Below are 11739 nucleotides of genomic sequence, written 5' to 3'. Positions count from 1 at the left end.
CTGTGCACCGTACCTTGGTCCATCCTCCTTAACTCCTGGGCCAACTGGCACAAGTGTATCCATATGAAAGCACAGCTGATGGGATATTTTCCAATGGTCCAGAAGCTGGAGTGATAAAGCTTATACCAAAAGGAGTACATGAAGACCATCAGTTGGACAGTACAGTAGGAAGGAACCATGTCCTGTAGCTACCATTTTGTTTCCTCACTGCTAAGGACTTCTGAAAATGACAGGCATCACCACTGTCCATTTGGCTTTTGTCCAGTATGCCACAGCCTTCAGCTTCAGCTTGCTTTTGGCTTTATCACCCACTCTGCCTGAGGGTTTGCACGGTAAACATCTAACATGTATGCATCTGGATCCAGACAGTGCTGACCTGAAACAGGAATACACAGCTTTAAATCATAGGTTGGTTTAAGCAGATCAGTAAATGATACAGAGCTACCTTAGAACATCCTTGAATGTATCTCCAACTTGCCTATGGCCAGCCTAGGTTGGTGGGCCCATCTCACATCTTGCCTGGGTACAGGCAGGGTTCTTTGGCTACTTTGCCAGCGATTTTACTTGAAGAGAGCTATGACAAAGAGTCTCGAGACTGTCTTCTGAGGAGCAGCTGAGGGCACTGGGGTTGTTTAGCCTGGAGAAAAGGAGGCTGAGGGAAGACTTTCCCACTCTCTACAGCTCCCTGAAAGGAGGATAGAGCAAGGTGGGACTTGGTCTCTTCTCATGTCACAGCTGAGAGGACAAGAGGAAAACACCTCAGGTTGTGCCAGGTGAGGTTTAGGTTGGACGTTGGGAAAAATGTCTTCCCCGATAGGGTTGTCAAGCCCTGCAACAGGCTGTCTAGGGCAGTGGTGAAGTCCCCATCCCTGGAGGGGATGAAAAACCATGTAGATGTGGTGCTGAGTGACATGGTTTAGTGGTGACATGGCAGTGCTTGGTTAATGGTTGGACTTCATAATCTGGAAGGTCTTTCCAAACCAAAAGGATTCCCTAATTGTTTGGATTCACTTCCAGGCAGGGTTATGGACAAGGCATTTAGTCAAACAATGACCAAATATAGTTTCCTTAGAAGCATTAATAACACTGTTAGTGCAAGTGCCACAGTCTGGCTTGGGTTTTAATTTCTTTGGTACTGGGCTGGAAATTAAACCTCTCTGGCTTTGGTGCTACACTATTTTTAAATGCTGGAAAAGTAGCTCTGTAACCATCTGTTCTCACCAGTCTAGGAGCTTGTAAAGAAATATAAAGAATATAGAGATACAGAGAAATATCAAGGATTTTGGCAGTTGCTGGATAAAAAGAAAGAGTCCTCTGAAGTCTGGCCATGTAAGGGTTTCCTTAGGTGGTGGCTGGGAAGAAGAAATTGATATTGGGGAGTCCCTGCTGCCTTTGTCATGCAAAGAGGCATTTGGTGGCTCTTAATCGAGTAACAAAGCAATGAATTCTGGAGTTAAGTTGATTTGTTGAATTTTATTGCATTTATGCCAGGAGATGAAGCCACTTAACTGGTGAGGTTACTTTACTGTGACACAAAGGATTATGGTAACACTTTTGTGCAGTTACAGGGGTCCTGATGATTTTATTCAAGTGAAAGCAATATAAGTGCTTTAGTGCACAGTCAGTGCACTGAGGTACCCTGAAACATCTAGGATTATAAAAATACTTGAATGAAGATGCTCATTAAAAGTCAAGATTTGGAATGAGATTGGTGGGAATATGGGGAGTTGTTTTGCAAGACCTTAAGGATCTCATCCTGCTCATCCTCTTTGGCCAGGCAAAACAAATCACTGATCAAATTTAGCTTTGGGCTTCTTCAGTCATAAAGACTTTGCTTCTTAACTGCTGCTGAAGGAAGTCTGTGAGCACAGAATCCTGGCATGATAGGGGGTTGGAAGGAACCTCTGGAAATCCTCTAGTGCAAACCCCCTACTAAATCAGGGTCACCACAGCAGGTTGCCCAGGACCAAAATGTCCAGGTGGGCTTGGAATCTCCTCCAGAGAAGTAGACTCCACAATCTCTCTGGACAGCCTGTTCCAGGGCTCCAGCACCCTCACAGCAAAGAAGTTTCTCTATATGTTCACATGGAACCTCCTGGATTCCAGTTTGTGCCCATTGCCTCTTGTCCTGTCACTGGGAACCACTAAAAAGAGTCTGGCCCCATCCTCTTGCCCCCGCCCTTTACATATTGATCGGCATTGAGAAGATTCCCTCTCAGACTGCTCTTCTCCTTGCTAAACAGCCCAGGCCTCTCAGACTGCTCTTTTCCAGGCTAAACAGCCCCACGCCTCTCAGCCTTTCCTCCTCGCAGAGATGCTCAAGTGCCCTCAGCATCTTTATAGCCTCTTCTGGACTCTCCCCAGTAGTTCCTTGTCTCTCTTGAACTGGGGAGCCCAGAGCTGGACGCAGGCCAGGCTCTTCTCCTGGATATATACTGGAGAAGAAGAGGTACCCAGCACTGCCCCAAGGTGGTTTAGGAGGTTAAAGACATTGAGAACTGAATTGTCAAAAATCAGACCTACCTATATTTCCTCCAATTTCATGTAAACTTTGGATCTGGCCCCTCACGTTCTGTGACGATCCATGGCTAGGATGGAAAAACAACTTCACTTTATTCTGTTAACAACCACTGCTTTATCAGCCACCATCTAGATTAAGCTAAAAATTGGGGGGGGGGGGGGGGGGGGGGGGGGGTTTGCCACTGTGAAATTAATTTATCCAAGGCTAGGACCCCTAACAGAGCACTGAACCTGCTGCTATTTATTTTTCATGTAAAGAGTAGAATTTTGCAGTAACGTGGGAAGACTTTGCAGAAAAGACTAGCAGATAGAATTTAACCATTTCCCACAATGCTTAATAATTGCTACCTTCCAGAAATCAAAGTATCAACATTTCATGGGCAGATTTAAGACAATCCATCTGGTTTCTCTGCATGGCAAGTCAATAAATGATATGGTTTTAATTGTGGCTTAGCAGAAGGTGGATTGATTCTGCAGAGAAGCCAATTATCAAGTGAAATATAACAAATGAAACTGGTATTTAAATATTCTTTGACAACTGTAACCATAGATTAGTGATTTTGCAAGAAGTCTTTTTCTACTCAGCACAAGGAGGCCTTGAAGAGGGAATAATCTGTTCAGGAATGGTCCTGACAATGTTGTCCAGTGAAAATCCAAAACATTCTGCTTTACCCACCTGTTCTCGCAGTGGAACCGAGCCAGGATGTCTTTGGCTTTTGTTTGGCTGTTGAGTTGAATTGCCATAGAGACTTTTGAATGTAGAGGAGCATAAACTCTTATCACTCCCTCGGGTATGTCAGACTGCAGGTATGGTGGAAAAGTGACACTTCCCTAAAAATCAAACATGCAGCACAGTCAGTCTGAGGTGAACATTGCTCTAGCTCTGTCCAGTTCTACAACTCTTCTCACAGGATCACAGATGTTAGAAGTAGGAAGGCACCTCCAGAAACCATTGAGTCCAACCCCACTGCCAGAGCAGGACCATAGAATACAGCACAGGTCACACAGGAACATATCCAGACAGGTCTTGAAAGTCTCTGGAGAAGGAGACTCCACAATCTCTCTGGAAAGCCTGTTCCAGTGCTCTGTGACCCTTGCAGTAAAATCCTTCCCCATGTTGAGGTGGAACTTCCTGTGCTGTAGTTTACATCCATTGTCCCTTGTCCTATTACAGGGTGCAACTGAGAAGAGCCTGTCCTCTCCCTCATATATTTATGTACATTTATTAGCTTCCCTCTCAGTCTTCTCCAGACTAAACGGCTCCAGGGATCTCAGCCTCTCCTCACAAGGCAGTACTCCAGTCCCTTAATCACCCTCATAGCCCGCTGTTGAACTCTCTTAAGTAGATCCCTGTCCCTCCTGAACTGGGGACCCCAAAACTGGATGCAATATTCCAGGTGGGGCCTCACTAGGGCAGAGTAGAGGGGGAGGAGAACATCCCTGCATCTGCTGGACACACTTTTCTTAATGCACCCAGGATACCATTGGCCTTCCTGGCCACAGGGGCACATCGCTGTCCCATGGATAACTTATTGTCCACTAGGACTCCCAGGTCCTTCTCCACAGGGCTGCTGTCCAACAGATCACCTCCCAGCCTGTATTGGTCCAGTTTATTTTTCCTTCCCAGATGCAGGACTCTGCACTTATCCTTGTTAAACCTCATTAGGCTCCTCTTTGCCCAGCTCTCCAGTCTGTCCAAGTCTCACTGAAGTTGCTTGCAAAATGTCCCTATTCTGGATTTAACTGATTAGTCAAAATCTATATTTACAGTCATGGAAATGCAGATTTGTGGATATAGTGTAATGAGACATAGTGTAATGAGACATAATGAAAAGACACTAACTCCTCTGTCAGTATCACATCACTGCATGAAGTAAAGCCCTGGAATTTTAACTGCTTAGGGTAATACTGAGTCAGGTTGATGCCTGGGGTCTTGAGTCAAGTTATTCTCTGAAATTTTGTGTCAGGTTATTATGTGAGATTTTTGAATCAAGTTTTTGTTGTCAGGAGGTCTTTCTGCTAAGATTTTGAGCCAAGTTTTTCTTATCAGAGATATTGAGTCAAGTTTTTGTTATCTGAGATCTTGAGTCAACTTATTATCTGAGTTGTTTTTTGTTTCCCAGTTATTTCTGTCAGCATTGGTCAGTGACCCAATTGCTTATTTAAAAGTACATTAAAATGATCAGGAATATCTGCTCTTCCTTTTAAAGGTGGAATTCTCCTCAAGAATAAAGATCCAGTTCTCTGCTTCCATCTGCTGTAGCTTCAACCAGATCAAAGCATATGTCCAGTAAAATAGCTCAGTACCATATGGTCCCTCTTAATTTTTGACCTTGTGTTGGGTTCAAACCATCATCTCAGAAGTTTATGCACTCTTCCATGATTAATGGTGGATAAATCAATTAGCAAGGTTTGCATTCCAGTTCTAATCCAGTTAATACTGTGCTGAGCAGAGTACAAGAGTCTCTGCAATCTCTGTCCCTGGGTAATGTAGAACATCTGAGGCACAGGCACTCTGTTAAGTGCTCTGAAAATTCAATTCAGTTGCCCAAACAGAGTTTGTCTCCAATTTATCCCTCATATTTCAGCTACCTGCCATTGCTAATCTCCTTTTTATTAGATGCAAAGACAATTACTATGATCAATGAACTTGTCTTCCCAGAGGTGCAATGACTGCACTAAGGGACTCATCACAAGCTCTTGCTTTGTTTCTTCCAGGTTGAACACAGTTGTGCAGCCAGCTACATCATGATTTACAACATCTCTGTCTCCATCTGCAGCACACCTACCAGCCATATATTTCAGTCAGTGCTGGCAAATGAAGGCTCCAAAAAGCTGGCATTAGCATAGATCCACAATTGATGCCTGTCATTTGTCTTTCTGGGTTTTTGGCCAGATGTTCCCTTCTGTGTTTTCTCTATATTGAGGTGGCTCGTTCTCACAATCTCTTAATATCACTCCTTCCTAATTGTTATTTCTTTTGTTCTCCAAGACTCCTTCAATGGCTGTAGAGGTCTTGACCAGTTTCTTGATTGCTCCTCTTCCAATTTACCACTCTCCATTCTTTCAAACCTCCATAGAAGACTCTAAAGGCTTTCTCTACAGGTTGTTGAAGGTTGTTACTGCATGAAAATGCTACATAGAAGGTAGAAACTGTATACTGCACACAGTTCGTTGCCCAAATTCTATGTTGCACCCAGTACATAAGTTAATTTTCAGTGTTTATTGAATTTCAGATAAATTCCCAAATTCCATATCTAGGCAGTGGAGAAAAGTTGGTGGCTTTACAACATCCAAAAGAAGAATTCTGTATCAGACTTGCCTAAGTCTGATCTGCACCTGGAACTCTGGAGTTCCTCGGAAGTATTGAGTTCCTTGGAATTATCCACCTCTCTCCTCTGACTGTATGAGGAAGAGCAATGCAAACTATTTCATTAGAAACTTAAGATTTAGGCCAATTTTGGTGTTTCTGATAGGCCAAACTGGATTTTCTTTTCTGCAAAGCTGTAAGACTAAAGCTAACAAGATGAATGATGAGTGGCCTGGACCAGGGAATGGTAAGTTCAATTAAACTCCATATGGACCATCCTACTACTCAAATTTATGCATTTGCTGACACTCTACAGATCATTGTCAAGGACAGTCCACATGTGGTCACTTTATGAGATAAGAGAAGAGGGAAGCTGGTTAAAAGTGCACTGGAAAATGATGGGTTTGGTATACCTCTGGTCTTTCAGGTCTCTCTCGTTCCATGGTCTTTCTCCTCAGAAGTTTTCTCACTCCTTTGTCAAACATCAGCTGCCTCTTGCTGTTGTTCATTGCTGCCTCATTCATTTTTCTCACTTGGGAAATCAGGAAGGATGGGACCTAAAGGGAGGAAACCAGAATTGAGAAGATATAGTAAATAAATAAATAAAATTTGGTGTTGGAGCAACTTTTAGGCACAAGAAGAGAATGCTCCAGCAACATCTTCTTGTGGCCTTTCACTACCTAAAAAGGCCTATCAGAAAGGTGGGGACAGACTTTTGAGCAGGGCCTATTGTGACAGGACAAGAGCTGATGGGTTTAAACTAAAAGAGGGAGATTCAGGCTAGAGAGAAGGAAGAAAATATTTACTATGGGGTTGGTGAGACACTAGACATATTGCCCAGACTGGTCCTGGAAACGTTCTGGGTTGGTCAGGTTGATGGGGTCTAAGCAACCTGATCTACTCGAAGATGTCCTTGCTTACTGCAGAAGAGTTGGACCAGATGACATTTAAAGGTCCCTTCCAACCTAAACTACTTTGATTCTATGATAAAATACCTCCAGAGGGCAATTCATGCTACAATAGATTTCTTAGTCGAGATAAATCTCCTTCCAGGACTATTTGTCACTGTATCTCCTCCTAGCTATAGAAGACTCCAGCCAGTATCCAAAGAATAGCTAACTTTTTCTTCTAGGGAGTTCAGTTTACTCTGATTTCTGCAGAGCTGATGCTTCTTTAGTTTAAGGGTGTCAGATCCCTGGAACAGGCCGCCCAGAGATGTTATGGAGTCTCCTTCTCTAAAGAGATTCCAAACCCACCAGGACATTGCAATCCTGGGCATCCTGCTGTGGGTGACCCTGCTTTAGCAGTGGGACTGGACAAGATGATCTCAAGGGATCCTTTTGAAAGCCCACCATGCTGGTATTCTGTGACAGCAAAATACTTCTCTGTACTGGAGTCATGAAGAGGGAACCATTATTACTCACTGTCCACAGGATGTCCTGGTACCGAATCAGAAGCCGCACGATGTGTGCCGTGGTGGCAGCTGCTTGCATTTCTTGTTGGTTTGCACGTTTCCCCTTGTAGATGAAGAGGTTTGGTGCCACAATCATAGAAACATTCCACAGATTCATTTTGTTTTTCCCCTCATTAGCCACCACCTTCTTCAGGAACTGAAGAAAGGCCTAGAAAAATGAGATTCATGATGCTGAGACTCAGGAAATTGTTTTCCTCTTAATTGCAGGCTCTTCAAATGCCTGTCTGGCTTGCACCTGCTCTGTTTGTACTTGGAGATGAAATTGGGGGGGTGTTGCATCCTAATTTGGATAATTCTGATATTTGCTGGCACAACCACATGTCAATCACAAATGAATAGTTATTGTTATCAATTATCTGCCACCTAAAGTATGATGCCGAATGCATTAAGTTGAGTGTCTGCACTAAGGGTTTGAATCCTGGTGTAAAGATATACAAAGGTGGCAGTGGAACAAAAGGTCAGGAGAGGTTCTCCTCCCCCTCTGCTTTGCCCTACTGAGGATATATCTAGAGCACTGAGTGCAGTTCTGGGCTCCTCAATTCAAGAGGGATGGGGAACTGCTGGAGAGAGTCTAGTAGAGGCTACAAAGATGCTATGCATCTCTGTGAGGAGGAAAGGCTGATAGAGCTGGGGCTGTTTAGCCTGGAGAAGAGCAGCCTGAGAGGACATATTATCAATGCTCAGCAAGAGCTAAAGGGTAGGGGGCAAGAGGATAGGGCCACAATGTTTTCAGTGGTGCCAAGCAACAGGACTAGAGGGAACTAGCACAAACTGGAACCCAGGAGTTCCATCTGAACAGGAGTAACTTCTTTGCTGTGAGGGTGCCAGCAGGCTGTCCAGAGAGGTTGTGAAGTCTCCTTCTCTGGAGAGACCCCAAACCTGCCTGGACACTGTGATCCTTGGCAGCCTGCTATGGATGACCCTGCTTTAGCAGGAACTTTGGACTAGATGATCTCCAGAGGTCCCTTTGATTTCTTCCTAGTTTTCAAGGTGTCCATATTGATGGTTTAGCCAAGGCTTTTCATATTGCAATTACCAGGATAATCTATCTCTCTTCAAATGCACACCAGTCCCATATGTGATATGAACTGGTAGTTAGACAATGAATTGGACTCAGTGATCTTAAAGGTCTTTTCCAAGCAAAATGACTTTGTGGTTCTAAGATCTGAGAAGTTTCTGGCAGCAACCTCCAAACTTTTCTGCTGGGATAATGAAATCAAGAAGAGCTCAGTGGTTGTCCATTGACATCACTTCTGCACATGCATGGCAGAGTCAAAGGAAACTCTTTTCCCTTTTGGGCACTGTATTCAGTTTTTTCCTTGAGTGACTGAATAGGATGGATTGCAGCTGTGGTTGGAACTGGGGGCTGCCAATGAATCCTTTTGCAACACCATTGCATTAAAACCACGGTCTTTGTACCCTGACATTGCTCTTGAAACATTTTTACAAGCCCAGGAACTACAAAACAGGAACTATGGTGGAGAAATTTCTAACATCTCATTATAGATAGGAAGTGGAGATGGATTCACTTTTGTCATCACTTCTATTTTGGTGTGGAAGCCTGGTAATAATTAAGACAACTCATCTACTGTGTGTTTTATGTATAAAGATCTATGCTTATATAGTCTTTGGTGGAAGAAGTAGCTCATATCCTTCACAGAGCATTGCCAGACCTCTAAATGCTTCAAAGAAGCTTGAGTCACCGTCCCTGGAGGTGTTCAAGAGGGGATTGGACGTGGCACTTGGTGCCATGGTCTAGTAGTAATGAGGTCTTGGGTGACAGGTTGGACTTGATGATCTTTGAGGTCTTTTCCAACCTTATTGATTCTATGATTCTATGTTATTCTTTTCTCTTCTGATTGCAAAAATACAGGTGAAGAAGCCACCTGGTCTCATAAAGCTATATCTAAACTGGGAGACTAGTGGGAGGTGTCCCTTCTGATAGTACAGGGTTTGGAACAAGATGATCTTTAAAGTCCCTTCCAACCCAAACCACTCTATGACTTTCAGAGATGGGGTTTGTGCAGGGTCCTGGTGAGCAGAAGGCTTGGTTAAATGTCTGGAGGCTCCCAGGTCACTTGTTCATCCTTTACATGGAAACAAGTCCAAAGATGCATATGGTGCCTCTTAGGGTCAGGACATAGCTGCAGCTAGATCTGGGAGATCCCAAGAAAACCCAAAATGCTCATAGCCACCATGTCTGTATCAGGAAGTAGTACATGGGTGTGGGCATGGGCTTGTGAGGCAAACCAGCTGAGGGTGAGGTTCTGACATTCGCACTAGCGATGAACATTCCATAGGGCTTTTTTGGTTTGAACTTCTTCCTCCAGCCTGCTCCAGTGCCTTGGAAGTCCTTCAGAGCTGTGAGGGGACTTAGATGAGCCAGCTTTGGAATGGGCTGCACCATCAATGGTGTCTGGAGCTGTATACTGACACCTCCAGCATCTACTTCTGAACTGCTCTTAAAAGAAAGGAGAACCAAGGAATTGGAACATGTTTTCAAGGAAATGATGAAAGACACAGATGAATCCTTTCACAGTGCAATGTCTCATCACCAACTGTTAGGAAGATCCCACCTCTCTCTTTTAAAAATCACAAGCATCACAGATGGCAGGTGATGCTAAAGGAAGCACTTACCTTGGCTGTATCTCTGTTGGCTTCAGGCAGCAGCATGATCAACAGGTGCAAAGCTTGAAGCTGTAACTTGATATTGGAGATTTCTAAGAATGCAAAGAAGGAGTATTTGTGAAATTCCAGTTGCAAGTGGTTTGTTCCAAACCCCTTGTTGGTCAGCAGTTCTGGAAGCACAGTAACCACTGCTCAGTTGAGGTGAGCATGTTTAGGTGGTGCTTAACCACAGCCTTCTTCCCAACTACAAAATCAATTTAGTAAGTTGGGGTTTTGTGGTCTTTTTCTTCCCCTCATCATTTTGGCTCTTTGTCACAGGGGGGAGACAAGGCTCCATAAAATTCTACCTCAAAAAAAGCAATGTGTCAATATGTCTCAGTACCAGCCAGTTTCTTCTTGATACCACAGAATGGGTTATAAACATAAACTAAGTATTTTACTTCTTTCAAATTGAAAAGTTTTGGATTAATCCTTTTTAATAATTTGCTGAGTGTTTGTGCCATTGGAAATTGATTCCTTATCACTTCAAATTTTTTGTCTTAAATCTAGCACTCTAGGTCAATGTAAAGCCTCTTGTCAGCGACAAAATGTCATGTCTTCAGCAGCTGATAACTGTCCAGTGCTCACTAAAAGAGATGGAGTGGAGAAGACAGGAGGAATAACTGACATTTGGAGGAAACAGAACGTGAGTTATGGATCTTGTTTCTGTAGTAGGGAATAAAGTTACTTTACTCTGCACAGACACCTCCTGTTCAGTCTTCCCTAGGCAGCTGAGCAATTTTAACTCCATGCAGCTTGGGACTCATAAGGAGCATGCTCAGGTATGTGAAGACATGGACCTGGTGGAGTAAATCCAGAGGAGGCCACAAAAGTGAGGCAAGAGCTGGAACCCTTCTGTTGTGAGGACAGGCTGAGAAAGGTGGGGGTGCTCAGCCTGGAGAAGAGAAGACTCTGGTGAGACCTTCTGATGGCTTTTCAGTACTTAAAGCGGCAGATCAGAAAGCTGGGGACAGATTTTTGAGCAGAGCCTGTTGTGACAGGACAAGGGGTGATGGGTTTAAAATAAAAGAGGGAAATTTAGATTAGAAAGAAAGAAGATTTTTTTTTTATGCTGAGGGTGGTGAGACATTGGCCCAGGCTGCCTAGAAGGGTGGTGGATAGCCCTCCCAGGACGTGTTCCAGGTCAGATTGGATAATGCTCTGAGCAACCTGCTGTAGTTGCCCATGTCCCTGCTCACTGCAGGAATTTGGACTAGATGACCTTTAATGGTCCTTTCCAACCCAAACCACCATTGAATAATTCTATTCTGTGATGGCTGAAGTATGAATTCACCTTGTTGTGCCCTTTACCTCATGGAGACACTGAAAACTTATCTGCAATCTTATGTAAAATTCCTAAGTTTTCTGTATGAATTTTTCTAACAAATTCATCATCCTGATGGTTTCACTCTGTCCTCGCTGAAGTGAATTTGCAATGGCATCAGGAAGAATGAGAAGGTGCTACTGTGTTCTTCCTGGAAGAGAAGTGAACAAACTGTACTGAGCTAGAGAGTGTTATGTACACTGAAAACAAAACCCAGTGGCCTGGTGCTTTCTGTGGTCACACATCTCTTTGTATGAATACTCTAACTCTAACCTCAGCAAAAGCCTTAAGAGAAGTAAATCAGATCTAATATAATGAGTTGGGTTGCAAGAGACCTTTATAGGTCATCTAGATCAACTCTCCTGCATTGAGCAGGGACATATTCAGCTAGATCAGGTTGCTCAGAGCCCTGTCCAACCTGACCTGAAATGGTTTCCATAGAAA

The 11739-nt window shown here is 43.7% G+C and overlaps 1 protein-coding gene across 1 annotated transcript in view; it reads right to left on the bottom strand.

Moving 5' to 3' along the window:
• ARHGAP28 (Rho GTPase activating protein 28) overlaps positions 1–11739 on the bottom strand; it is a 97127-nt gene continuing 85388 nt past the window's right edge. Inside the window, exons 10-15 of the mRNA XM_009909929.2 lie at positions 9942–10024; positions 7255–7452; positions 6244–6387; positions 3197–3351; positions 2524–2588; positions 1–376 (exon numbers count right to left, since the gene is read on the bottom strand). Of these exons, the coding sequence (XP_009908231.2) occupies positions 285–376; positions 2524–2588; positions 3197–3351; positions 6244–6387; positions 7255–7452; positions 9942–10024 (737 nt within the window). The 3' untranslated portion in view covers positions 1–284. The remainder of the gene's footprint in view (positions 377–2523; positions 2589–3196; positions 3352–6243; positions 6388–7254; positions 7453–9941; positions 10025–11739) is intronic.

The sequence above is a fragment of the Dryobates pubescens genome, chromosome 9 (assembly GCF_014839835.1).
Source record: "Dryobates pubescens isolate bDryPub1 chromosome 9, bDryPub1.pri, whole genome shotgun sequence".
Classification (NCBI taxonomy): Eukaryota; Metazoa; Chordata; class Aves; order Piciformes; family Picidae; genus Dryobates; species Dryobates pubescens.
Note: the sequence above shows the minus strand (reverse complement) of the source record. Positions and strands in the feature narration are given on the sequence as shown.